General features: G+C 45.0%; 1 protein-coding gene across 6 annotated transcripts in view; it reads right to left on the bottom strand.

Moving 5' to 3' along the window:
* PDE10A (phosphodiesterase 10A) overlaps window positions 1-27,979 on the bottom strand; it is a 619,063-nt gene that overhangs the window by 91,701 nt on the left and 499,383 nt on the right. For all 6 annotated transcript variants that reach the window (XM_023254564.2, XM_045058341.1, XM_045058340.1 and 3 more), the window contains 2 exons: window positions 10,803-10,923; window positions 9,738-9,787 (listed from right to left, as the gene is read on the bottom strand). In XM_023254564.2, coding sequence (XP_023110332.1) covers window positions 9,738-9,787; window positions 10,803-10,923 — 171 coding nt within the window. The remainder of the gene's footprint in view (window positions 1-9,737; window positions 9,788-10,802; window positions 10,924-27,979) is intronic.

Raw genomic sequence — 27,979 nt, forward strand, 5'->3', positions numbered from 1 at the left:
AATTGAACTGAGGGCTTGCAGAGCTCCTACAGGACTTCCCATGGCCATGACCGTGACAGAAGGTAAACTCTGGGGCAGGCTCACAGCAGTGGCTTGGGCTTTTTTTTTTTTTTTTTTTTTTTAAATAGTCTTTGGCTTTGTTTGTGTTTGAAGATCTACAACAGACATGGTTTTTGCATGGCTTTGTGATATATGCCCTCCACAGCTAGATTTAATAATATCTTAAGTTACAATTAACCTTCAGAAGTCAATCATGAAAGAAGAGCTTATACATCCCTATATTACTAGGAGATCATGTATTTAATATCATAAAATGTTTACTGCCTCTATAGAGTTCATATATGGGGCACAAGCAACAGATAAGCAAACACCGTACCAAGGTTGTCTGGAAAGCTAGTCTATGTATTGGGCTTCCTGACAATAAAAGGTTTGGAAATCTTTCAATTACTTGATTGAATCTGAAAAACCTGTAAACAATAAATAATTACCAAAAAGTTAAGTAGCTCTTTACTGTGGAGACTTTATCCTTGTTTTACCAATTACCTTCTGATTTTTGTTCATATTTACGGGATAGAAATGTTTCCAAATGGGAGCTGAGGACAAGTGCTAAGAAGTATTGAGTAAGTTGTCAGATGAAGGCCAAGGGCTCCGGCAGGAAGGGAGAATGAGGACCAGCCTCGGACTGACACCAGTTTCTGACGTGGTTTCACTTTCTCCCCTCTGCATTAGGGGCTTTCCTGTTCTTTTTTTGTTTCTATGTTTTACTCCATACAATTTCCTGTGCAAAAGTTCCCTTCATAACATCCATTTCTGATTGAAGATCAGTCCCTGGCTTGAATTACGTGTCCAGTAATGGGTTCTTTATGACCTTCGCAGTTGTACGGACTGATTGGCAGCTATTATCACAAACAGAAAAAGTCAATAACAAACCTCTGAATTAGAGGCTGAATTTTACAGGTATTCAAGGGATGGGGAAGTTCTACGAAACCTACCTTTATTTACCCTACAGAAATAAGCAGACAGACAGCTGTGTACTGAATAGTTACTCCCCAGTGGTTAAACTAACACCTCCACCAAATACTTGGGTCTGTTTCTGAATTCTCAACTCTGTGCCAGTAGACTGATCGGTCTACCGTACCGTTTTAATTACGACAAGTTTGTAGTACATTTTGTGGTCTGACAAGGCAAGTCTTGCTTTGGTTCTGAATGTTTCAAAGCATTCACAGTTTATTTTATAAGATAGACTTTGCATTTTTCATTGGTAACGGGGGCTGCATTAATGCATTAATCAATAATGAGTGTAAGTTCTAGGGAAACTTACAAAGGAAATAGTAACTTTATTTAAAAAAATCATTATGATCTTTGGCATATGGGTTTGACTAGGATGTTCATATGATTAAGATTAAAAAATATTATTTTTATAGGAGGGTGAAAAGAAACTTCCATCAAACATCACTATGCAATATTTTAGACTGTATTAAGACTACTTACGCATGTACTTAAAATACATCAATTATCTATAAAATCCAATGTTGAACTGAGTCTCTAAAATTAATTCTTTCTCTAACACTGTATAAATCTATGAAAGCTTTGATCAGCACAAACATATTTTAGAGGCTAGAGATAAAAACAACTAAAAACAAGGAAAAATTCCAAAGTTTCAAACCAGAACCACCCCTACTCTTTCCAGAGAAGAAATCAACTGCACTCAGAGCATGCAACTTGACAAATACTGCTTATTTCTAAGATGAGGTAATTTAAAGCCGCTAAGATTGGTAACAGTTGTCATGAGCAGTAGATTGGCTCAGTGAAGCAATAAGGAAGCATTCAAATTATTAAAAAAAAAAGCAAATTTGGAGAAATCAATTTGATGGAAAAACGAACACTAGAAAAGACTATCACGATTTAATTAAAAAAACTGATTTTTTGGTGAAATGGGAAAATCACTGACATCAATTAGATACTTCCGGTGATAGACATTGTTCTCATCTTCCTTCCTATACGCAACTCAAAGATCACTTTATTCATGAAACTTCATTTCTTATGTTAAGGGTTCAACTCACAATCAGTTAAATTTTAGAAATACTTTTAAAAATATATCACTTAAGCTTACCCTTAAGTTGTTTTTCTCCCAAGACACTAGATGGCAGTGGTTAGTAAACGAATTTAGATCTATGCACGTGGGCATGACCACCCGGCCCCAAATCCACCTGGAATTTTAAAGACAGAACTAACTCTGCAGTATTCTTTTTAGACTTTTTTTTTTTTAAGTTTGTTTGTTTCTTCTTCTGAGAGAGAGAGAGAGAGAGAGAGAGAGAGAGAGAGAGAATGGGAGGGGCAGAGAGAGAGAATCCCAAAGCCTGTCGCAGAGCTTAAACTCACCCCAAACCAAGAGTCAGACACGTAACCAACTGAGCCACCTGGCACCCCCCACCCTGCAGGAGTCTTAAAATTAACCTACTGAAGTTCACTGTGCAGTTGAAGAAAGTCACACGATTCCTTTAAACTACTTGCTGATTCTTTAAACTGATTCTAACACCAATATATGAAAAGCCAGGTAAGAATGTACTATAGGAATTAAAAATTTAGGAGTTCGAAAGGTTTTACGCTTTTCCAAACAACTCTTATTGAGAACACAAGAAAAAACTGTAATGATAATATTATAAAGGATGTTATGTATCAGAGTAAAAGACCAGCTATGGAAGAGAAAAATGGTAAAAACAGTAAAAGTTTAATTAAGCAAAATCCTATCCCAGGAAAACTAGGTTTCCAACAAGTATTTCAACAGCACCTTGTACACATCGATGTCAGCCCCTGGTGAGGCTCAGGACATATAAATACACTCCTTCGTGCCTTAACTCTGGACCGACCTGTCGCAAACTGCTCCTTCTACCTAAGAAAGTCCTTTATTTCCCGTCTTATCTACTAAGTGCGAGGTCTTCCAGGCCCCGCTGACACAGAGCTAATCATTGAGTTGTTTTTAAAGTGATCCCCCCGCCAAGACCCCCTCAAATTCGGCATCCCAGAACACCTGGGGTTTCTCTCCGTTTGCACTCAAGACCAGATGTTATAATCAACTGTGGATTTCTCGATTTCCCCTACATTCTTTGATGACAATGTTTTGTTTGGCTTTGTTTTGTTTTTTATAATCTTCATATGCTCATCGATTTAGCATAGATTTTTGGCACATGAAAAGTATTTTAAGTGGTTTGTTGAATGAATCGCATCCATGACATAACATTTCACCAACGGAAGTTAGATTAAGCTTCAGGAAGTTTAAGACTCTTGTCAAAGTCACAAAGTGGTAAACTGGAACTCACAGGCGCCAACTCCAGAATCATGATTCTTTGGGAAGCTGTCCTTCTTCCCAGCTCTGAAACAGTGTGCACAGCATGGGACCCGTCTTTCCCGAAGGGCTGGCGGGGGTGCGGGGGGAAATGAAAGAGAAGAGCACTGGGGGTGGGGTGTTGAACGAGGGAGCCCATTCCGGCTCACCACTGCTCTCGGGGACAGCAAACTGCCCAAACAAGGTTGGTACTCAACAGCCTGCTGAATACATGTCCTACTGGCTTTTAGAAGAGCTTTATTTTAATACCGTTTTCAGTTTCTTCCATTTACTGGTCTATTAGGTTTTCTATTTGCATTAAATGGGACAATTTACATTTTCCTCAAAAACTGACCATTTGTGGGGCACCTGGGTGGCTCAGTCAGTTAAGCGTCTGACTTCAGCTCGGGTCATGATCTTGCAGTTCGTGAGTTCAAGCCCCACGTCGGGCTCTGTGCTGACAGCTCGGAGCCTGGAGCCTGCTTCTGATTCTGTGTCTCCCTCTCTCTCTGCCCCTCCCCCACTCGCACTCTGTCTCTCTCTCTCTCTCTCTCAAATATAAAATAAAACATTTAAAAAAAACTGACCATTTCCCCCCTACGTTTTCACATTTATTAGTACAAGTATCCTCTCATAATTTATCATTTTCATCCTGTTTTATTTTCCAGATTATTAAACATAAATAACTGTGTCTTCTCTTTTTGTTAATTAGGTCAGTAAATACCTCATATCTGTATAAAGTCTTTAGATTCCCTTGTTTATATGGCTTTTCTCTTTCTAAATCCATAGGTTAAAATGGCACATCCCAAGGGGACAGATCCTTTAATTTATGACTGTGTCTCTAGTACCTGAGGTTACTACCATGTAATCGTACCCAATAAAAATGTGTTGAATTCGTGAATTAACTTATTTTGTCCCTTATTTATTAATGCTCAAAAATGCATACAAGATGCTTCAAGGATCTGCAGTATCCACAGTGGACAGCCTTGCCCAGGGTTGTAGCAATACGACAATTCATTTTTGTAAACCTAATTGTCTGAATATCCCAGTAACTATACTTGTTTTTTTCCCAAGAAGTGACATTGCACATTAATTTTGTTTAATTTCCTTGTTTTTAGCCATTATGGAGATCTGAACTCTTCAATGGGGGCTAAACACATCAAAGTAGGATCTAACCCAAAGAGGAAAGGGAAACCCATGTTGGTAAATCCTAAAATTATATACACACACACACACACACACACACACACACACACACACACACTTTTTGGATAAACCTACTTGCAGATACTACTAACATTCTCCAAATTGTATTTTTGTTTGTCAATCACTAAAACACTATTGTATATTTCTGTCCTTTTGGGGTTTTTTTTTTTTTTTTGGTGTGACTGTTTTGTTTTACAAATTTTAACGCATCAACACTTATTGGGTAAACTAAGTAACAGGTCTCCCCTTGTTGCAGACTAAACCCTTCATAAATGCCAAGTGATCTCCTGTTCCAATTTAATGCTTTTATTCCCCAAACTCATCTTCGTCATTGATCCTGTGGTACTTTCTCTCCTTTTGTTTTCATTTTTCTGGAATAGGTCTGCTTCACCTAAAATTCTCTTTTTTATTTTCAATCATTCTTAAGTCCTTTTCTATATGTGCCTCTATAAAACAGAAGACAGTTGTGAGTTTTTTAAACCTAACTTACAATTTTTTTCTTTCAGTAACTGGGTCTATCCTACTTGTAATTTTGTTGTGACATATTTTGGTAGAGAGTTCCACAATCTATTTTATGTTTTACTTTTAGTGTTTTAACACTATTTCGTTTGTTTTCTATCTTTTCCTGAACTTTCCATGTTTTCTTTCAATTTTTTCTCTCCAACAATATTAATGTGGGTTTTTAATTCTACTAGGGGAACTTCTGACATACATAAATTTTATTCAAGTTATATTTATCAACGCATCAACTTCAGAAATTAATTAATTTCTGCTGGTTCTTATTTATAAAAAAAGAAAACAATACTTTTATAAGTATAAGCATTTTATAATTCTCTCTGTGTCCATCTTAATCCTTGGAATTTTTGATACAGACTAAAAATTTTATCTCAGTCTGTTTGGGCTACCTTATTATAATTTTTTCACTAAAGCATATACATTTTGTTATATATGTGAGTTATTTAAGTAAGGCTTTATAACTATGATTCAAAATCCTGAGGCAATTTAAAAAAGATTTACAAGGGGAGCTTGGGTGGCTCAGTCGGTTAAGCATCCAACTTCAGCTCAGGTCATGATCTCGCAGTTTGTGAGTTCGAGCCCCGCGTGGGGCTCTGTGCTGATAGCTCAGAGCCTAGAGCCTGCTTCAGATTCTATGTCTCCCTCTCTCTCTGCCCCTCCCCTGCTCACGCTGTCTTAAAAATAAATGAAACATTAAAAAATATATGTATGGGGCGCCTGGGTGGCGCAGTCGGTTAAGCGTCCGACTTCAGCCAGGTCACGATCTCGCGGTCCGTGAGTTCGAGCCCCGCGTCGGGCTCTGGGCTGATGGCTCAGAGCCTGGAGCCTGTTTCCGATTCTGTGTCTCCCTCTCTCTCTGCCCCTCCCCCGTTCATGCTCTGTCTCTCTCTGTCCCAAAAATAAACGTTGAAAAAAAAAATTTTTTTTAAATATATGTAAAATAAAATAAAAAAGATTTACAAATATCTATAACATGCCCCTTTTTACAAAGGAAGGAATAGAAGAAAATACATGTGTATCTGCTCATCCCAACCAAAAAAAAAAAAAAGCTTTATTTTATTAATATGGTTGGCTTACATTTTAGAAGTATGTCAACATCTGTTCAAGCAATAGGGCAGATTAGATAATTTGATACTCCTGAAAAAATCAATTTAAAAAAATTTTAAAGGCTGGATAAAGTACATTTTCAATCCTTTCTAATGCATTGCTGGGCTGAGAAGAATGGACAGAATGCACAGGAATCTAAAAAGAAGTCAATAACGGAACTTGCGAGGCAAGCAAATCCCAAGTTGGATTTTTCTAGAGAGCGAGCAAAGCCTGGATGTACTGACCCTCCCTCAGGAAAGCACCGCGGGACACAAGACCTGCTGGAGGCCAGGACCGGAACGGACTGGCGCCTCATCGAAGCTGGTGGTTACGGTCAATATAGTTACAGGCGCAAGGAGATTACTAGGACACCAGATTGTCTTGAATTTACTGCTGGAGGGAAAATGAAAATCTCTTCTGAGAAATCATAACTGTGCATCATGTGGCTGTGAGGCTGGAATCCACACTACTCTGTAGTCTGAAAAAAAATCTCATGAGATAATTTAAAGTCGTGCTGGATTGGTATTGCCTTAGGTGACCGGCCAAAACATGAATACATATCCTGTCTCCAGGAAAAGAACTTCAACACAACCCTCAAGAACACCCATTTTAAAAGGCCCGAGGAAGAGTATGATTCACGGTCAAAACATCAAATAAAATGAGACACACAAGCAAATAAGCCACCAGCTGTGACAGGTGGGTGAAACAAAAGCCAAGAAATGTAAATTCTGGGTGAATAAAAAACAATATAAAAGAGGTTTAGTTAATATATCCCAAGAAATAAAAGATAAACTTGAAAAAATATCCAGGGAATAAAAAACTATATTGAAGAACTGAGAGAAAACCAAAAGGAACCCGAAAGCAACTATGTTAAAGTCAATATACAGAGAGAGAATTTTTATTAATCTGAATTCTCTATCTGGCAAAGATGTATTTCAAGGAAGTGTTGAAATAAAGACCTACTCCAACAAAAACTGACAGACTCCCACCAGTGTACCCTCACTAAGGGAAATTCTACAGGATAGAAGAGACCTGATTCCAAATGGAAGACTTGAACGCACAGAAAGAAAAATGTGGCCGACCAAACACAGTAGTACCCCTAGGTCTCTGCCTTCACGAAGCGTACATTCTAGAGAGAGCCAGATGAACCAATCGTCCCACAAAGCACAAATGTACAATCACAGCTAAGTTCTACGAAGGAGAAGCATGCGATACTAAGAAGGCTCGACAGAGAAGGTCAGAATTAGCCACATCTTGGCCACGCTCTCTGCTGTTCCCAGGCCACACGTGGACCAAGGAAGCAGTGACCCCAGAGAGAACCATGCCGAGTACCATTAGCTGACCTCGGGAATTCAGGAATGTAGAATAAAGAGCCGACTAGAGCCTGGATGGACAGACTATCATCCCCTCAATTAAGTTACAGAAGTAAAAGAATTAGAAGCGATATACATAGAATATGCTTCAGATGTTGTGGACACAGAAGGTTTTTCTAAGTCACATATTCCAGGAAGCTACTTCACGGAGGTCAATGTACAAACAAGCCTGCAAAAATAAAGCCAAACCTGCAGCCAAGTGACTAAGAGTCTGGGATCTGGGAATCTAAACCCAGGCTCTCCAGTCAAGCACTTCTTGAGGCTCTCACCGCCTGCAGACCCCTGGCCTCTCGTGGCCTGCCCTTTCTGACCTCCGAAACCACTCTTCCCCCACTACCCCCTCCAATTCTCTTTCACACAGCAGAAGAGGGTCATCCCACGGGGCCCTGAGTGCCCGGGTTCACTCACTTCTTTTCGTGTCAACAGTTAGAAATGCAGAGTCCAGCATCCAGGTTTCATCAGAGAACCGGATTGGTCCAAGTTTGGGCCACAAACAGCTGTGACTGAAGGAAAGGGTCACACGGCAGGTACTCAGCTGCCAAGGCCAAGCCCTGTGAGCTGTCTGCAGATCCCAGGGGCGTCATAATGAGACTTGCACTCTCCTGATCGCACCGAGCTCACATACACACCGGCACGTTTTTTTTTTTTAAAGGAATATACTAATTTTTTTTAAAAGGAATATACTAGTTTTTTTTTAAAAGGAATTCTTAATTTTTAAATAAAAGTCCCAAAATTTTAGAAATAAATTTTTAGAATGAACAGGGAAGAATGAGATCTCTTTGTTATTTTAGTAGCTTAGCCATTTAAAACTACCAGCGTCTGAAGTATCATTTAAAGTTTTCGGAAGCGGGGCGCCTGGGTGGCTCAGTGGGTTAAGCGTCCGACTTCAGCTTAGGTCACGATCTCACGGTCCGTGAGTTCGAGCCCCGCGTCGGGCTCTGGGCTGATGGCTCAGAGCCTGGAGCCTGCTTCCGGTTCTGTGTCTCCCTCTCTCTCTGCCCCTCCCCTGTTCATGCTCTGTCTCTCTCTGTCTCAAAAATAAATAAACGTTAAAAAAAATTTTTTTAAAAATAAAGTTTTTGGAAGCAGGAGTGGTATCTGAATAATTCAACTTAATGGAACTCTTGTCTCTGTACATGGAAGGCACTAGGAGAGGTGCTGGGTGGATGCAAAGATTAGTAAGAAAAGGTCCTTGCCCCAAAGAGCTTTTAATCCTGTAACGTAAATTTTTACGATGCAAGGGGAGGGAACAAAAAGGATCAACGATGGGTTCAGTGAATCGGCCGGGAAATATTTTTGTGCAACGACTTTTCGTCCTTTGCATTACTGTATTATTCACGAGCACCATTAAACGTCTCGGAATACTTGTGTCTCTATTCCTATTACCATTTTATAAACCATAAATAGCACACATTCTGATTACTCATGAATACAAGCATCACAGTGCAAAAAGAAACCCCAAATCTCCAAGAACAATGCCTAACACATAAGAAATACACAGTGAAATTTTCCCAAATGTATTTATAAACGCTTTCTATACAGTTAACCTATGAACGTAATTCTTATTGGCTCAGAATATTCTTTTAAGATGTTACGTGTGTGGTTTTAACGTCACAACAAAAATCAAATGCCAGTAAGCTGAACATCTTGAACTGCTTATGCACGCTGCACTTGACCATGGGCTGTGCTCTGAGTAAGCTGCAACAGAAACAGAGGCTCCAGCCTGTGGCACGCAACACTAAGACAGGCACACCACGGAACAGTGTGAGCTACGGCCACCGCGGCTCAGGGGTCTCCACGGAGTAACGCCGTCCCTGCACTGTTTCAGTGGCCTTCAGGAAGTCCAAAGAACTCACCTAAGAAATGCTCCACTTTCGTCCTCGCTTTATTCTACTGCAGGCAGCGTGCTGAAAAGGGCATACGCCGTCCCTGACACCCCAGCCCACAGTGCGAAGCATCTTCTGTACAAAACGGTCTAGAGGTGCCATTCATAAGACAGGACACCACAGGCCAAAACCAAAACAGTGAGTCAACTGTGACATTTCATGCCCAAACGTTGCCACGCTGGTGAGATTTTCACCTGGCAACAACCGTAGACAGAAACGAAATACAAAATGAGTTTGAAGTACTTAATTGCCATGTGTCTGTGGTTTGTAGCCCAGCTGACCTTTTTTAAAGAGCTTATGACACGTTCTTATCTAGAGCACCAGAATCTAAATTCAGATACTTACGTTATTGCACTCTCCAAGGAAATACAGTGCAAATCCATCAGCTTTTGTGGCTGCCAAAGTAATAAAAAAGGAAGAAACTAATCTCAATGGAAGAACAGACCACGTATGAATTCTTTAAGGTGAGACCTCAGAGAGGAATCTTGTGAAAGGGCTTGTTAACATAATTAACGGTCATGCAGCGAATCGCGCCAACCAATTTATGGCTTTATTCAATTGACATAGAACATTTTCATTCATTATTTATCAGCTATTGCAAACTTTAAGACGTGACATCCTCACATGCACACAGCAGCCAATGCACTACGCAATAATATGTTTGTGAAACTTTAAATGTTACAACTATTGGAAAATATGTTTCGTTTAGGAACTGGATTTAATTGTTAAAGTACTAAAAAATACCAGACACAATATTCGTAATAGTGAGTAAGCGAGGCAAGCATCACCCAAAGAGGATGATGCATGTACCCATGCAGCCTCACAAAGAGAACACGGCTGAACTCTCCTAACCCTGCTTCAGGGCCATGTGAAGGCAGTTCCCACGGCAGGTAACCGATATTACTCCCGGAGGATCGCTTGCCTATAGACTCACGGTTCACTCCTTTTCACTCGTGCGGCCTTGGGTCAAATATCTGGCCTGCCTTTGCCACAGCTTCCCCATCAGAAAAGAGGGGATCAAAGTACCTAGATCTGCCATCTGCCCCAATAAATTTAAAATGCTTTGTGTCGCTTAAAAATTAAGGATTTCCTTCGTAAAGATGTGACTTAATTCAACAAAACTACACGTTGCAAAGAAACTAGGCTTTATTTAGAAAGCATAGTATATTCCATTTGCACATCTGGCAGATACTTTTTTGAGACTGGGTAAGTTAGGAAGTTTTAGGTTTGACTCATTCTGGTCGTGTCAGAATAGAGTATTTTCACTTCAAACTTAGCCCGAGAATAGAAGCAAATAAATGACTTGCATTTGCCTTGTAGTAAGTATATTACTCTTTCCATTTTCTGCAACAGAATGAAAGACACTTTGGTTCAAAAGTTCTACCAGAAGGAATATAAAACATTTCTTACCTATTTTAATGATGCTGCTCAATTCATAAAGGAGTAACTGATTGTCTCCTCCTGTATCCAATCGCTGTTCGATGTAGCTGTTTAATTCATACACAACTCCCTGCATATTCGTATCTTGGTACTTTTAATAAAAAAAAAAGAAGAAAGAAAGAAAGAAAAAGAAAGGGCATAATTAAATATAATAAGATAAAAATTCCTTAATTTATAAAACATTTTATTAATTATATAACTTTATGTGTGTGTGTGTGTGTGTGTGTATAATTTTATGCTTTTACACATTATGCTTTTAAAGAACATTTATTTAAATATTATAATCTACTAAAAAATTGATTGCAAATTAAATTGCTGTGACATAGAATTACTTACAGGGGTGCCTGGGTGGCTCAGTCAGTTAAGCCTCCGACTTCGGCTCAGGTCATGATCTCACAGCGTGTGAGTTCAAGCCTTGCATCTGTCTCTGTGCTGACAGCTCAGAGTCTGGAGCCTGTTTCAGACTCTGTCTCCCTCTCTCTCTGCCCCTCCCCTGCTCACGCTCTGTCTCTCTCTGTCTCTCAAAAATAAATAATAAATAAAACCTTAGAAAATTATCGGAGCGCCTGGGTGGCTCAGTCGGTTGAGTGTCCGACTTCAGCTCAGGTCACGATCTCAACGTTTTGTTGAGTTCGAGCCCCACGTTGGGCTCTGTGCTGACAGTTCAGAGCCCGGAGCCTGTGTTGGATTCTGTCTCCTTCTCTCTCTGCCCCTCCCCCACTTGTGCTCTGTCTCTCTCTCTGTCTCTCAAAAATAAATCAAGGTAAAAAAAAAATTAAAAAAAAGAATTATTTATAGGCGCCATGTATATTTATATTAAAATATCAAGTGTTACAAATTACAACTTTATTTCTGAAGTTTTATATAGCTATTCGGTAAAAGTAGCATAAAAGTGTGCTAACCGAATGAAACACTGTAAAATGCTAGAATTGTCAACTGATCTGTGCTGCACTGGGTAAAACGAAGGTTATTATTCTCCAGCCACCTGCCACGATGGGGCCACTACCCTGGTCCGATCCAAACTCTACCCCCAGCTCAGGAGGGAGCAGCTCTCACGGCCACCCCGTGGCAGGACCAGCCAGCTGCCCCCGGAAGCCCAAAGCTCCGGGCTGCAGGGGCACCAGCAGTAGAGGGGTTTGGGGAAAAGGCGGACGCTAGATCTTAGCTACTCCGGCACAAGCTGCCGCTGTGACTTCTCTCCAAGGACCCAAAGGCTGTCTTCTAACAAGCTTCCTCACCACTAAGCTTGCCGCCCTAAGCCTGTTCTCCAAACAACAACCATGGTAAGTTGTATAAACAAAATAAAATTCTGTCACTTCCTGGCTTAAAGTCCTTCCCACTGCACTTAGAATAGCAGACTCCCCACGGGGTGGCCTCTCACATTCTACAAAATGCGGTCACTGTCTGCCTACGACACCGTCTCAAGCCCCCTTTCTCTTTCTTAACCACGCAGATATCTTTCGCTCCTAAAGGCCGATTACTCGCCATGCTTCTTCTTCCTTAAATTCCAGTGTAAGTGTCATATCAGTGTCAGGTGTCCGATATCATGATTTGGCAACTCCATGCATCGCCCAGGGCTCATCACAAGTGCACCCTTTAATCCCCATCACTTATTTCCCCCATCATCCACCCCCCTCCGCTCTGGCAGCCACCAGTGTGTTCTCTATAGCGAAGAGTCTTGTTTCTTGGTTTGTCCTTCTTCCTCTTTTTTAACCCCCCCCCCTTTGTTTTCCATTTGTTTCGTTTCTTAAATTCCATGTATGAGTGAAATCACATGCTCCTTGTCTTTTGCTGACTGACTGAGCTCAGCATGACGTTCTCTAGCTCCATCCACGTCGTTGCAAAGCACTGTTCTCAACGAATGGCTGGGGAATGAAGGGATGTGAATGAACAGACCAAAGAATGGATGAATCAGTCCCTCAGTCATTCTGCCCACAGGTACCGGTGGTCCTGGCAATCTATCACACACCCTCCCCTGCACAGAAGAGATCCCAGGGCATTCACACAACAATGTTCACTCAACGGAGATGCTGGGGTCCACGGGCTTGTGCTGGCTTGGGAGTACGTTCCAAAAGTGGCCAACGCTTTTTCAAATACAACTGAAACTCCAGGCCTTCCTGGTATCTCTACCAGTCTGAGCAAGACTGGACTGCTAGAGTGGATTTCTTCTAGAAGAATCCCCGAGCTGCATTATCACAGACGATCCCTGCACCAAGGCTGTGCGAAACACGGCCCGGAGGGTGCGCTGGCACGTGTGCACAAGTGTGTGGTGTGGGCCAGGAAGGCACATCCAAGGGGGTTTCCTCAATGCACGGCGGGGGGGTGGGGGTGGGGCCCGGCGCGGCAGGGCCATGCGACTACGACAACATTCAGAGACGAAGCCGGGGTGGCTCGCATCCTGGACAGACCTGAAGCCGCCGTCGGAATGACCCGGCCAGGCGGCTGCCTGATCCCAGTGTCACCGGAGCTGGGAGAGACAGGGTGGCCTGCTATCTTCTCATCCGTGTCCACGGGAAAAGTTCCGGGTTTCAGCGGACACAAGTTTGACTTGATTCTCTGCGGCAAGTCACGGTGCCTGGACGGATTCCAGGCTGGAGCCAATTCACAGGCCCAGGATCCTCTGAGTGAAGGAGGGGCAGGGGACGTCAGGGCAGCCAGGGGGCCGTAGTTCAGGTGCGTCTCAAATGCGAGCCCCAGCTGGCGTGCAAACCCCTGTGGTGACTGCAGTCCGGAACACACGTGTGCCCCAGGCGTCCCCAGAGGCTGACAGAATCCCACCCTGACGATCGTCGCTGAAAAGGGGTGAAGACGCAAGACCCGCAGAAGTCTGGAGCGACAGCTTCCCCAGGAGCGAGAACGACAGAAAGGAACTAGCACGCGGGACCCCAAGGCATCAGAATGGAAGCCCGCCAGCACGCCTTCCTTCTTGCGCTTGAACACCAGCCGCAAGACTGCCGGCCGCTCCTCCGAGACCCTCACCTAGTGCTGCCGCTCCCGTGTCTGCCCCCGGATCGGGCCCTCCGGGAGGTGCGTTCTCTGCTCGGTCCTCTGCTGGGCCTCCTACCTGGGGTCCGCCTCCCCCCCTTTAACCCGGGCACCCTGTCGGCTTGGCTGCACCCGGCCGCACGCAGACCACAGGTCCCCCGACCAGGTGCTGTGGCTCCGTACTGCGCACGCCGTATCAGTCGTAACTTCCCAGTTGCAGTCCGGCTGCAGATACTGCCCAGGTCCTCTGCTCGGGTAGACAGCCCGGTGTCAGGGCAAGGCCGGCAGAAAAAATCAAGAGCGCTCTGAAAGCCCGATGCCCCCAAAGCGTGGCAGGGCCGTATGGGGTTGCAAAAGCCTATGCTGTTCCCTCACTATCTGCAAACAGCATCCTAACTCGACTGCTGCCAGTTTTGAGGAACTCCAGAGAAAAGACTCCGTCCTAACATACTCTCTCTCTCTTCCTCACCAGTAATTAGAAACATTTGTTGTACATTTTTTTTCCCCCAAAGTCCTGGGAAAGAGCTTATCGGAGACTGAGGCTAACCCAAAGGAGAGCGAGGCTAAGAGACACAGATTAAGTCATGAGGACAGCGTCTGAATCCCTAGATCCGGACACACAGAGACCCTCCTGCCTAAAAACCTCACGCTAGACACACGGTGTTCGCGAACCAATTCGTTCTTTGAACACTTTCTCTCTCTTCCGGGGAGGGGAACTGTAGCTGGTCTCAAGCTGGGTTCTCAGTCACCCAACAGGGGTCCCTATAAACACGATACACGGGCAGACCCCTCGCTCTGACCACGCACCTCGGAGAGCACAGCCGTTCCCGAGGCCTGGGTGTGGGGCGGAGAGGAACGAACAGCTGTTCCCCACCTCTTCTGGGCCGGACGGGGTGTCACCCGTGGGAACAAGGAGGCGATGCACAACATGGGCAGCTTATCCCGGGGTTTCCTTCCGCCGTGCCTCCGATCTTTCGTCTTCCCATTTGCGAAACAAGGAGGTTAAAGCGCACTGCCTTTATTTTATTTTTTTTTATTTTTTTTTAATTTTTTTTTTCAACATTTATTTATTTTTGGGACAGAGAGAGACAGAGCATGAACGGGGGAGGGGCAGAGAGAGACGGAGACACAGAATCGGAAACAGGCTCCAGGCTCTGAGCCATCAGCCCAGAGCCTGACGTGGGGCTCGATCTCGAACTCGTGACCTGGCTGAAGTCGGACGCTTAACCGACTGCGCCACCCAGGCGCCCCAAGCGCACTGCCTTTAAAATACTTTTCAACACACGCTGTCTGTGATAATCTGTGCCCTAGGGTTTGAATTTCATCGTCAGACTTCAAATTCTAATCATTAACCTGGCGGATGGGTGCATACACCCCCCTTCCTTTGATTCCTAGTGACACGATTGCATCATAAGAGCAAAATGTCCTCTTATGGCTACTCTTGCATATTAATGTCCTATCAACTCTCCAATATTAAAGCCCTATCGACACAGCAAAGATGATTCACAAGAGCCAAGTGGTCTGTCAGTAGATGAATGAATCAAGAAAATGCCACACACACACCATGTATGTATACAAACTAGAGGAGATATAATATCAGAATATCATTCAGTCCGTGGGGCGCCTGGGTGGCTCAGTCACAGTTACATGTCCGACTTCGGCTCAGGTCATGATCTCACGGCTCGTGACTTTGAGCCCCGTGTCGGGCTCTGTGCTGACAGCTCGGAGCCTGGAGCTGCTTCAGAATCTGTGTTTCCCTCTCTCTTTGCCCCTCCCCCTGCTTATGCTCTGTGTCTCTCTCTCTCAAAAATAAACATGAAACAGAAGTCCAGCCCTAAAAAAGGAGGAAATCCTGCTAATTTGTGGTAACACAGATGAAACTAGAGGGCATTCTGCTAATTAAAATAAACTAGACACAGAAAGACAAACGCTATATTATCTCACTTACATGTGGAATCTAAAAGGCCAACCTCACAGGAGTATAGATCAGATTGGCAGATGTCCGGGGCTGGGGTGTGGGGGAAATGGGGGAGAAGCCGGTCAAAGGTTACAAAGTTTCTGGGGGGAATGCACACTGGTGCAGCCACTGTGGAAAACAGTCCAGAGGCTCCACAAGAAACTAAAAATAGAATTACCATATGACCCAGTCATTCTACTTCTGAGTTTTTTACTCAAAGATTATGAAAACACTAATTTGAAAAGGTGTATACACCCTTATGCTTATAGTAGCATTACTGACGACAGGCAAAGCACGGAAGCAGCCTGAGTGCCTGTGAAAACATGAACGGACAAAGAAGGTGTGGGGTATACACAATGGGAGATTACACAGCCATAAAAAAGGATGAGATCCTGCCATCTGCAACAACATGGATGGATCTAGACGGTATGATGCCAAGGGTCGGAGAAAGACAAATACCAGATGATTTCACTTATATGTGGGATTTAGGAAACACAACAAAGAATGAGAAAAAGGAACAAAAACCAGACTCTTACGTACAGAGAACAAATCAATGGTTATCAGGAGAGAGGTGGGTAGGGAAAAGAGGTGCAAGGGACTAAAGAGTGCACGTATTGTGATGAGCACCGGGTAACGGGTGGAACTGTTGAGTCACCATATCCTACACCTGAAACTAACGTAGCACTGTGTGTCAATTACACCGGAATTAAAATGAAAAAGATGATCATTTAAAAAAAGAGACAGAGGAACTTAAAAGAGTAAAACAGACACAGACACATACCAACCCAGTGGCACATGTAACCACTTAAGGACCCTGATTTGAACAAAACGACTTAAAAAGAATCTTTTCAGACACTTGAGGGAAACTGAACATGGCCCGAGGATGAAGGTATTATTGCTACGTGGGCCTGTCAGGCATGAACATGGCATGTAGTTGAGGTTTTTGTGTAAAAAAAAAATGTCATTTCCCAGTAGAAACCTATACAGAAGCCTTCAGGGCTGAAATTACACGATGACAGAGATTTGCTTTAAACTACACCAGCAATCAAAAAGGGGAGGGGATGTGCAGATGAAAGGCACAGCGACACGGTCATCACTGAAGCTGGGTGGCAGGTAAGCGGCGGTCAATATGCAATTCTCTCTTCTTTTACGTAGAGCAAGTGTCTATCCACAAAAGGAAGTTAAAACGCAAAGAAAAGAAGAGACCAGGAACAGCCCACGGAAGCACCGATCCCCCCACTGCTCATTTACTCAGCAGCCTTCCTGCGTGTCCACGGAAGACGGACACAACCCGCACCCTGTGTGAGTTTCAGAAAGCAAAGGACTTGGACGCGGCGTGGCCTTCAGCAGGTAGGGGACAAGCCAGCCAACTCTAGGACGTCTCTGCCCATTTGTGATAACTTCTACACAAGTGAACGTGAAATACTAACTACGCGCACTGAATAAAAAAGGTTACAAACTTTCAGGTATAAGATGAGAAAGTTCTGGAATCTGATGTAGAGGACGGGTCTGGAACCAAAACTGCTGTAGTCCAAATGGAAAACCGCTGGAAGGAGCCTTTCGGTGCTGTCGCCACACACACCCCAGCCCTGGCGGGCACGGGTGCGTCCCTTAACTTGACTGCAGTGACCGCTTCGTAGGCACATGTGGATCAAGTCATCGTGTACTCTACGATGTACACGTGCGCTGAAGTATATACCATTCTTATTCGTCAAAAATAAAAATAAAATAATTTTTAAGCAAAAGAATCCTTCAGAAGATAATAAACATCTCGGTAAAAATAGTAAGAGCAACGACGACAAAGGACACAGAACATTTAATCTCTCCGTAAAATCTCCTCGGTCCTTCTGAATCAGTCTTTGCCCCCAAGGCTACCACTATTTGTGACTTTTGTCCGCTACAGATTAGCCTTGCCCGTTAGGATGTTACCTAAACGGACTCATGCAACGTGTCCCGTTTTGAACTCGAGTCTATCAGCCTGCCGCGAGATCACTGAGAGGCTGTCCACTGTCGTGTCCCAGGGGTCTGTCCCTTCCACGGCTCGCCGCATGCTGTTGCGTGAACAAAAACAATGTGTTTCTCTGTTCTACCACTGTGGGTCGTGTGGGATGTTTGTGTTTTCTGGCTCTGGGATATTATGAATAAAGCTGCTGTGAACATGTTCGTGTGAACCCAGAAGAACCCAGAAGTCTTCCTGTGGACACAGGTTTTCGATTATCTTAGGCAAATCTGTAAGAGTGAAATTCGTGGGTCGAAAAGTAAATGTATGTTTAACTTTACAAGAAACTGCCAAACCCTTTACGGTGCTATACATCAAGTATGGTTATCAAAGTGATTTAGGTATTTTAGGATAAAATAAATTATAAATAGGTCATCGGGTCACGCAAACACCACTGGCAGAAAAGTTCTAACCAAGAATGAGCTCTCACATGGGAAGTTACAGATGGCTGTGAGCCTCAAAGGCAAAGTGAATGGGGGGGGGTAGCAAAGAGGGTGCCACTGACACTTTTACAAAAAAAAGTTTTAAAATCCAAGCAGAGGCACCTGGGTGGCTCAGTTGGTTAAGCGTCTGACTCTTGATTTCAGCTCGGGTCACGATCTCATGGCTTTGTGGGCTCGAGCCCCGCGTCAGGCTCTCCACTGACAGCGAGAAGCCCGCTTGGGATTCTCTGTCTCTCCCTCTCTCTCTGCCCCTCCCCTACTTGCGCCATCCCTGTCGAAATAAATACACTTAAAAGAAGTTTTCGAATCCTAAATATCAACCAAGGGATTAGTACACTCATCCTGAGCCTTATCCTAATACTATGCGGAAAAAGCAAGAGCGAAAGCAGCTGCCTTTACTCGTCCTGCTCTGTCATGAGCACAGAGGAAAAGCCACGCAGAGGTGTTTCGGGGGTGTTCCACAGCAAGGCAGGTCCCCCATGGCGCAGGAGAAGCAACTGCACAGACAGCATCTTACAGAGACCCTGGAGGCCACAGGAGAGCAAAGAGCAGAGTACAGGGTCGGGACGAGCAGGAAAGACCTTACGCCGTGAGTTCCCGTTAAAAGTCGTAGAAACAAGCAGGCTGGGATTCCGAAAACCATGTCGGCTCAATGTAAGGGAAGAGAAATAATGGGAACTTAACAATCCTAAAGGACATTATTGTCAGTTTTCAAAGGGTTGTCTAGAATATTAGCTAATTTAATTTAGGGCGAAAAAAGGTCCGTGAGAGGAAAGGGCCTTTCTTAACAGTAATTTAGGAAAAGGGAGTCCGTGAGATACAACAGTTTTAAATCACTGAGGGGCACTGAGGGCAAGCATTTCTGGAAGGTGTAAGAAGGCTAGTACGAAAGGATTAAGTTATCAGAGCAGATGAATGATGAAGTTAAGCAAACCTGTCTAAGTGCTTAACTCAACAGATACATTTCTGAACACGGCAGGTGATCAGATCTTTTTCAACCACGTATTCAGATAACGCCCCAACTCCCATGAAATTTAAATCCTCGCTGGGGAAAACAGATAAGCGAACATCAGCTTGGGGGGCTGGGGGGTCAGACGGTGACGCTCGGATCACCATCTCCCGGCTCCTGAGACCGAGCCCCGAGGGGGCGCTGTGCTGCCAGCTCAGAGCCCACGTGGGATTCTCTCTCCCTCTCGATATAAACGAACAAATAAACACTTAAAAAAAGGCAACGACAGCACCTACGACAGAAGTAAAACACTTGCACGACAGAAACCAGGCCTCGGGATGTGAGCCAGCCACAGTGAGTGACGCTGATCTGTGTAGCGTGCGGTGCGCCCAGGGTGTGGACCCTAATAAGGACCCCCTCACCGGACGAGACACTGCGTGCTGGCGGTGTTCGCTGGACTCGGGTGTAGACACGTCCAGGCACCGGGCTGCAGCCGCACAGGCGGGACTGAGAAAGTGACACGCGCGCCATCTCGCAGGCAGCAAAGCCGGGGTCCCCTCCCCTCCCACGCAGCTGGCGCCCGCGAGCCCCCCTCCTTCGGAAGCGAAGCCCCACGCACCTGCCGCCTAAGACTTCTGTCCTCTCGCGCGCGGGCTCCCGCCGCTCCAATGAGATGCTGTGACGTCACCAGGGACCTCCACGTGTCCAGACCCCAAGGGTCACACGCGACCCCGAGCAGGCGTGCGTGACGTCAGCCTGCTGCTCGGTGCGCACCGTGAACGCCTGCACCCCTGCCGCACGCCCACGCGGACGTCGCTCCGCTACCTCCTGTGCCACCCGTGTGAACGTCCTGTCGCCGGGCTGGCCTGCGCGTCCCCTTCTCTACTCGAGCCACGCTGGCGCCCTCGGCCATCCCCTCCAGCCCCACACCGTCACACCCCGTCCCCTGGCCGGTGGGTCCCACTCACTCGTGTTACGCCCGGCCACGTCCTCACCTGCCCGGTCCAGAACCCTCTCAGCTCTCTCAAGCGGCACGCCAACCCTGGGCACCTGATGACCTCCCCCACCCCTCGACTTCCTGCACACACACCACTACGCCCCCACCCCCACCCCTGCCCCATGTATGGCAACCCACCCTCCCAGGGTCAGACAGACCCCCCCGGGCCACCGTTTCCCCTCCTGTTCTACACCACGCATCCGGGGCAGCCAGCTCTACCTTCCAGATGCATCTAGAACCGCACCGACCACCCCAGGCGCCGCTCCCCACCCCCCTCCTCGCTATCCTGCTCCAAACCCTCCTCCTCTCTTGCAGGATCACTGCGCCAACCTCCTCACCATCACCCTTGGCAATGAAAAATCATTCTTCTAAAGTGCTGCTATATAAACTTACTTTGCATTTCTACCCTTAGGTCTGCACTAGTAAAAGCGGTCGATAGCTTTTTCTGTTTTGTATCATGCTCTAACTTTTGTGTCAGGAATAAACTTTCCTCCTTGAACGAGTTCCTACCATAACGTTTGAAATACATACCTTATATCATGTAGGAGTTTTCTTCTCTTTAATGTTTGGTGGAACTATCCAGTAAAACTTTCGGACATCAGGCCATTTTAGGTGGTTTTTTACTAACTTTTCAGATTTTTCATCAGCTAACAGTATATTTAGGTTCCTAAACGCTTCTTCAGTTTTGATGACATAACAATTTCCTCAAATTGACCATGACATCCAAATTTTCCAATGTATGCGTATACAGTATTCGCTCTTAAATTATGAATGGTCTCCTTGTTTACAGTTATACTCCCTTTCTGATTCCTGAATTAAGGATTATATTTCTTGAATACATAGCCAAATATTGTCTATTTTACTGATTAAGAAAGTATGTTTTGCATTATTAATCACATCTATATTTTAAATCAAGGACCAATGATTTCTTCTCTTATTAATTTCCCCCTCTTCTGCTTTTTAAAAGTTTATTTTTGGTGTTCTAATAAATGAACATAGGAATACAAATGTTCATCCTATTTTGGCTGCATCCCTTAAATTTGGTTGACTTTATCCCCAGTTTACATTTGAGGCTTTGAAATATTATTTTTTTAAAAGATCACCCAGATAAACAGTGGCCAAAGTAGCGATTCAAATCTAGGAATTCAAACCTAAGTGTGATTTACATTTACACTAGGATCAGACAAGCTCTTTTCAATGTATCACAACAAAAGGCACAGAGACACAGTTCACACGAAAAGAAGACCAGCTATTTAACTATGGAAAGATGCTTATTTGCTCTAAGTAAAAATATTAAAACAATGTCACTGCCATTTATACACAGGAAGATGTGTAACTGTTAATTTGGCTAAAATGAAAGCACAAACTGGAAAAGTTGATAAATGTGTATTAAATGAGTATTAAATGCCATAAAATATGTCCATTAACCTACTAACCTCAGATCCTGGCATTTTTCCTTCGGAAGTATTTCACAAGAATAAAATTTCCAGGGCGTCTGGGTGGCTCAGTCAGTTAAGCATCCAACTTCAGCTCAGGTCAGGATCTCACAGTTCATGAGTTCGAGTCCCCCATCAGGCTCAAGCCCTGCTTCGAGTAACCTCAAGCCCCGCTTTGGGCTCCACACTTTCTTTCCCTCTCTCTCTCTCTTCCCCTCGTGGGACTTTCTCTCTCCCTCTCTCTCACATGTGCTCTCTCTCTCTCTCTCTCAAAAATGAATAAGTAAATAAAATAAAATTGCCATACACATAAAGATAGTAAGTCTATGGAAAATTAGAAACAATCTAAAGACCCACGGATCCAACTGTGAGAAACTAAACTAATACCACAGAGAAATCCAAGGGGATCATTTCAGTCACTAAATATGAGACTGCATAACATAAGGACCTACTTACAGCATAATGCAAACTAAAAACACCAAAAATCACAACTCTATGTGCCCTGTAACTACTACTGCATAAATATGTGCCCGTGAAGAAAAGACCAGAAGGAAATCTTCGTTAACAGCCATCGCTGACGGCATTAAGGTGATCTTAATTTTATTTCAGAGGCGTAGTTCTGGTTTTTTCAAAAACGCAAGTGTAAGTGATTTTCAGTAGACTGAAGCAGCACTGGGTAAGGTGGATGGATGGGCACAGGATCCAAAGCACAGCTGTTAGAAGAGCCTTTGCAAAGAAAGTTAGTGCATGATACTCAACCTCAAATGCAGAAATAAGAGACACTGTGACACACAAACCAGCAAACAAAAGAGGCTTATATCAAATAGCCTGAGTCTTCTCATAAATATAGAGTCAGCTATAATTTGAGAATGATGGAGACGAGGTTAGCGTTCATGATTCAGAGGGGAGGAAAATCCTGAACACCTGCCACACAAAAGAAGTCTCATCAAGCTTACCAAAGGAAGGCAAAGAGCACCCGCACTTAGCAAAAGCAGCTCGTACTTAATGGAAACAAACGACACAGCCAAGAGGAAATGGAGACATTCACAGCCGAGTATCCACAGTGCTTTTCCTAACACCGCTGCAATGTGCCCTCAGAAAATTCCACTCGCAGGAAAATTCCACACCTATATCATAATGATCTGGTCAGTCCTTTAACGATTTCACAAGGCTCACATGCTTTTAATTTCCAGGGCATTCATTCATGTCACACGGTGTAATGGCATGCTCGCCCTGAAACGGATTCGGACAATAACTCTGGAAATCCCGAATTCTCACTCAGTGACTGGTTAGTCAAGGAGCACAGCTATGACGACATCAAGTCGGCTGCTGGTCAAGCTTTACTTCCAGTCACACGATGTAGGCGGTTATCCGAATCTTCTTCACGCTTACTTTTTGAGAGAAGATGCGTCTCAATCATCCGTCCTGGATTTTTATGCAGCATCTCGAGAGCGGTCGATTAAGGAAATACTACCCTCCAACCCCTCAGGGTCCAACACTCTTGATGCAAAATGTCGAGCAACAATTTTTTTTTTAATTTTTTTTTCAACGTTTATTTATTTTTGGGACAGAGAGAGACAGTGCATGAACAGGGGAGGGGCAGAGAGAGAGGGAGACACAGAATCAGAAACAGGCTCCAGGCTCTGAGCCATCAGCCCAGAGCCTGACGCGGGGCTCGAACTCACGGACCGCGAGATCGTGACCTGGCTGAAGTCGGACGCTTAACCGACTGCGCCACCCAGGCGCCCCGAGCAAAGACAATTTTAAGTTGTAAAGAAGGAAGCACACAGATAGTACAAATGAAAACAAAAGAACCAAACAGCAGGGAGAAAACTCCTTGTGTGAAATTACCAACACATGCCTCAAGACAAATGCTCAATTTTATATAAACTCTTTGCCTTCCGCGAGAAACTGAGCACTGCTCTTACAACTGAGTTAGGAGTGAACGCATTTAGAAGTAAAATAATCTATCTTGCTCAACTTCCTGTTAGGCTGGGTGAAGTCCCCACACCGCTGTTAGCATCTGTCGGTATTCAGACGTACCTCTTTACCACCTCGACTTTTGACTATCACAAAGCAGTGGGACTTCAATCCAATAAAACTAGATTCTATAGAGAAGGTTGAAATAAGTCTCTGACAGTGAAATGAACAAACAGAAAAACAAAACCAAACCAAAGCAAGGGGTGGAGAAGAGAGAAGGAGGGAGGGAGGGAGAGGGAGAGAGAAGTCTGCAAATGTTTGCAGGCTACTGTTTTCTAGAGATTCCATCACATCTTAGAAAGTTCGGACCCACCATCACCCGGAGGCCAGTCCTACTGCACACACCTACCGACCCGACCCACCTCCCCTCCTCCCTCCCTGCTGACAAGAACCCTTCCGCTGAGCCCTGGAACTCACTGTCCGTCATCAGCAAACCCTTTCTCTTCTTAAACTCCTCTGAGAGGAAAAACCGTTTACCTTTTTGCCCGGACTGGAAACCTTTCCTCCCCTCCTGATCATACCGCTTCCTAGACTGAAGCGGATTATCCCACGATGCAAAATTAAGCTGCAGAACGTATGACTGTGGGTATGAGGCACGTCACGCAGAAATTCTTAATACAGTAATAGATATTTTACAAGCACGAGCAAGAGACTATCCCAGGAAAAGCGATGAGTTACAAGTTGCGATTCCATTACAATCTCTCCCCTCTTACTTGGCCAAGAACTAAAGATAAAAACAGAGAAACGGGGCAACTGCCACCAACTTCAAGGTGACATTAAACTAGTGACACCAAACTGAAAACAGGCACCAAGGGCTGACTCAAAATTGCCCGTCCTGAGAACAGCACCGTTGCATGCAGTCAGTAGCAAGTGCTCTGGGGCAACTGATGACCCAGGACGCCAACTGCTGTGAGCTCCCCCTGCTTACGCTGCAGGGCCCCGTGTTCAGAAATACACTGAGCAGAAATCCAAGGGAACCAGGATTCACTAACGGAATTGAGCGTTCCTTCAGTGTTACAAAATCACTCAACAGACCGGATGTAGCCGTACTGTTTCCCAGGCCAGGTGAAAACGACAACATTGCAAAGAAATCTTGATTCCAGTACAGGCGGTTTGTTTCCCTTAACCTACAGACAAGTGACAGATAAGCTTCTCCTGTGGGGATGTCCACAACTCTGTTCGATCACTGTTCTCCTGGGTCACCCCCCCCACTGAACTGGTGTCGTTGAACGTCACTCGCTGGGATTCCATCACAGTATCTGACAGGAGAACTCGGACAACGCTCACACTTACGGTACGCAGAGACGAGGAACTTCTACCTCTGAACACCAAACCTAGCATCATTCGAGGACAAACAAACATAAAAAATAGAAGCCGACAACGTAGCCTCTTAACACAAATAACAGTATCAGAGAGAAAGGAAAACCACCAAAAATACGCAAGGTGTCGGTCGGTGTTACAGGACGCCGCCCAGGACAAAGCTGATTTTGGGTGTCGTGAGAGGGAGAATCGGTGGGAGATGAAGTTTGGGAAAGCAGCTGCTTTCCAAAAATTAACGAGGTAGTAAGAATTTATCGATGATGTCAAAAGGCACACTGAAATGAAGAGAAAGAACCAAAATACAGAAGGAACTTTAATTAAAAAGAGCCATTGTACGTTTAAGCAGAATCAGCACCAGTACAGAATCATGCTGCCAAAGTCCATGTCGATGATGAGGAGAGAAAAATCCGAGTGGTTCTTCTAAGATACGTTAGGAGAACGGGAGAAGAGAAAGACCGGATATCTGGTGATCTGGAAGAGAACAAAATAAAGAGGACAGCCCCAATGGGCCAAGAAAGACACACACAAAACACGCTGAACGAAAGCAGGACTTGTAAAATGGATTCAGAAAGCTCATCGCGTGCGAGGCTCAATTAACAAAAGCTAAAACATTTACATACGACCTGGGACAAGTAATGAATTCTAACAGCAAATGACAGTTTGCTAAATATTCAGAAAAGAAAACAGCAACATTTACATGGGAAAAAAAAAATCAAGACGTAGCGGAACCTATGTACAGCATTTTGAGAGACAGAGATGATATCCAAGAATTCTAGACCCAGCTAGAATCTGGTTATGTCCTAGCAACTCTGCATCCAAATACACTTCTTATCCTGGTATTTTCTCTCCCTTTCCTGGTCATGAATGTTTTGACTTATAAGCTGGAACCACGTCAACATAGCACCAACAGTAATAACACAAGAAAAGATTGATCGTGCTGATTAGATGCAAACGAGTGACAGATGTGGCTGACAGCACATCCCTCCAGATGTTGGCCTGCTCAGCCTCTGTGACCTGGGCTTTCCTGAACTTGGCCCTAGCCTCTTCCTCCTGATGGCCTCCCTGCCCTGCACGCTGCAGGCATCCTCCCGTCTCAGGCCTCTGCACCTGCTGTGCCACTGCCTGGAAGGCTCTACCTGCCCCCTACCCGCACCCCCCCCACCCCCGGCAAGGTTCACGGCCTCATGTCTCTTCTGTCCATCCTCAGTCACCGCCCTCGTGAGCCACGCCTGGCTGCACGTGCCCGCATGCAGCCCGACACCTCGCACCCTGGTTCTGTCTCTACCGCACCCATTACCATGGGACCCAGTGCACGTGTTCGGCACTTGTGTTTACCGACTCCTCCCCACACTGATGGAAACACTGTGATGGGAGAAGTTCCGCCTAGTTTCCTCCTTGATGGGCCCAGAGGAATGGGGATCGGTCTCTATGTGGCGAGTGAGTGACGGTGTGTGACCAGAAGAGTACAGCCGACTGCTCAGGATTATGCTGACTTTAGCAAAGGCGTCTGACACAGCATCTCCCATCCTTCTTATGGGTGAAATCTCCACGCGTGGCACTGCCCCCTTTATTCAATAAACTGAAAAGGGGGAGTAGGAAAACACCTTGGAAAAATGACTCAAATTTGTAGCTTCAAAACAGAGAAATAGAGAATGTTAGGTAGCAGAGGTAAGACTTTCCTCAAAATGCTGGGATGGTTCAAAACCAGATAAAGTGCAGCTTAAATAAATGTACAGCCTTAGAGTTAAATTTATTTATTTTTAATCTGTGACAAAGAACTTTTCTTTTTTTTTTTCAATTTTCTTTAGTGTTTATTTATTTTTGAGAGCAAGAGCGTGAGTAGGGGAGGAGCAGAGAGAGAGACAGGGAAACACAGAATCCGAAGCAGGCTCCAGACTCCGAGCTGTCAGCACAGAGCCCGACGCGGGGTTCGAACCCACGGACGGCGAGATCATGACCTGAGCCGAAGTCGGACACTCAACTGACTGAGCCCCCCAGGCGCCCCGTGACAAAGAAGTTTTCTTGGTTCTCTTCACTTTACTGACTTTTCCTTCTTAATCTCCTTTGCGAACCTTTCCATGTCTTCTCCACGAAACAACTGGAGTGTCCAGAGTTTAGTGCTCAGACCCTGTTTCTCCAAACTGCCTCAGTGATGTCGTTTTGTCCCCTGGCACTGTCCATGAGACACCGTCCCCCAGGAACCTCTACGTCTCTAGCCATGACCTTTCCTCCTGGCTCAACAGAAGCACCTTCTTTCTAACCATCTCTGTGATGTCTGTCTGAGAAGTCCAGTCTCACCAGCCTCACTCCCCGACACTCGTCCTGCTGTCCCCCCCCCCGAGTTACTTGTAAAGAAAAACTTCTTTCTAGCAGGTGCTGACACCAAATGAACCAGGAGTCGTTCCTGAGCCCTGTCTTCTTACCACAGATAAGCCATGAGCAAAGTCTGTGAGCTCTTGCTTCCTAGTATGCCTGACGAATACTCACACCCCACGGTTAAAGCCCGTACGCCAGCCATCACCACCCCCTGCCTGCACCCCCTAAACTACCCTCAGGCCCTCTGTGCCCATGCTCTCCCCACTGTGTATACTCTCAGCCCAGCAGCTACGGGGACTCGCCTAATGTTTAAGTTAGACTGTGACCCAGAGACACCTGGGTGGCTCAGTCGGTTAGGCACCCAACTTTGGCTCAGGTCATGATCTTGTGGACCATGAGTTCGAGCCCCTTGTAGGGCTCTGTGATGACAGCTCAGAGCCTGGAGCCTGCTTTGGATTCTACGTCTCCCTCTCTCGCTGCCCCTCCTGCTCGTGTGCGCGCGCTCTCTCTCTCTCTCAAAAATAAACATTAACAAATTTGTTTTTAAAGTTAGACCGTGACCCAGTGGTTTCCAATCGTTCTCAGAATTCCACCCACAGCCTGTGCAGTGAGTTCCCAGGCCTGAACCCCCCCCTTCTACTCCAGCCCCAGCCCTCGCTGCCCTTCTGCCCTTCGTCTCCTCCTTCTGGACGGTTTTCTTATTCCCTCCGGTCTCTGCTCAAGTGTCAACTTCTCAAATAAACTCCCCCGACCACTCTCTGTCTA

Source organism: Felis catus, chromosome B2 (assembly GCF_018350175.1).
Source record: "Felis catus isolate Fca126 chromosome B2, F.catus_Fca126_mat1.0, whole genome shotgun sequence".
In the NCBI taxonomy this organism is placed as follows: domain Eukaryota; kingdom Metazoa; phylum Chordata; class Mammalia; order Carnivora; family Felidae; genus Felis; species Felis catus.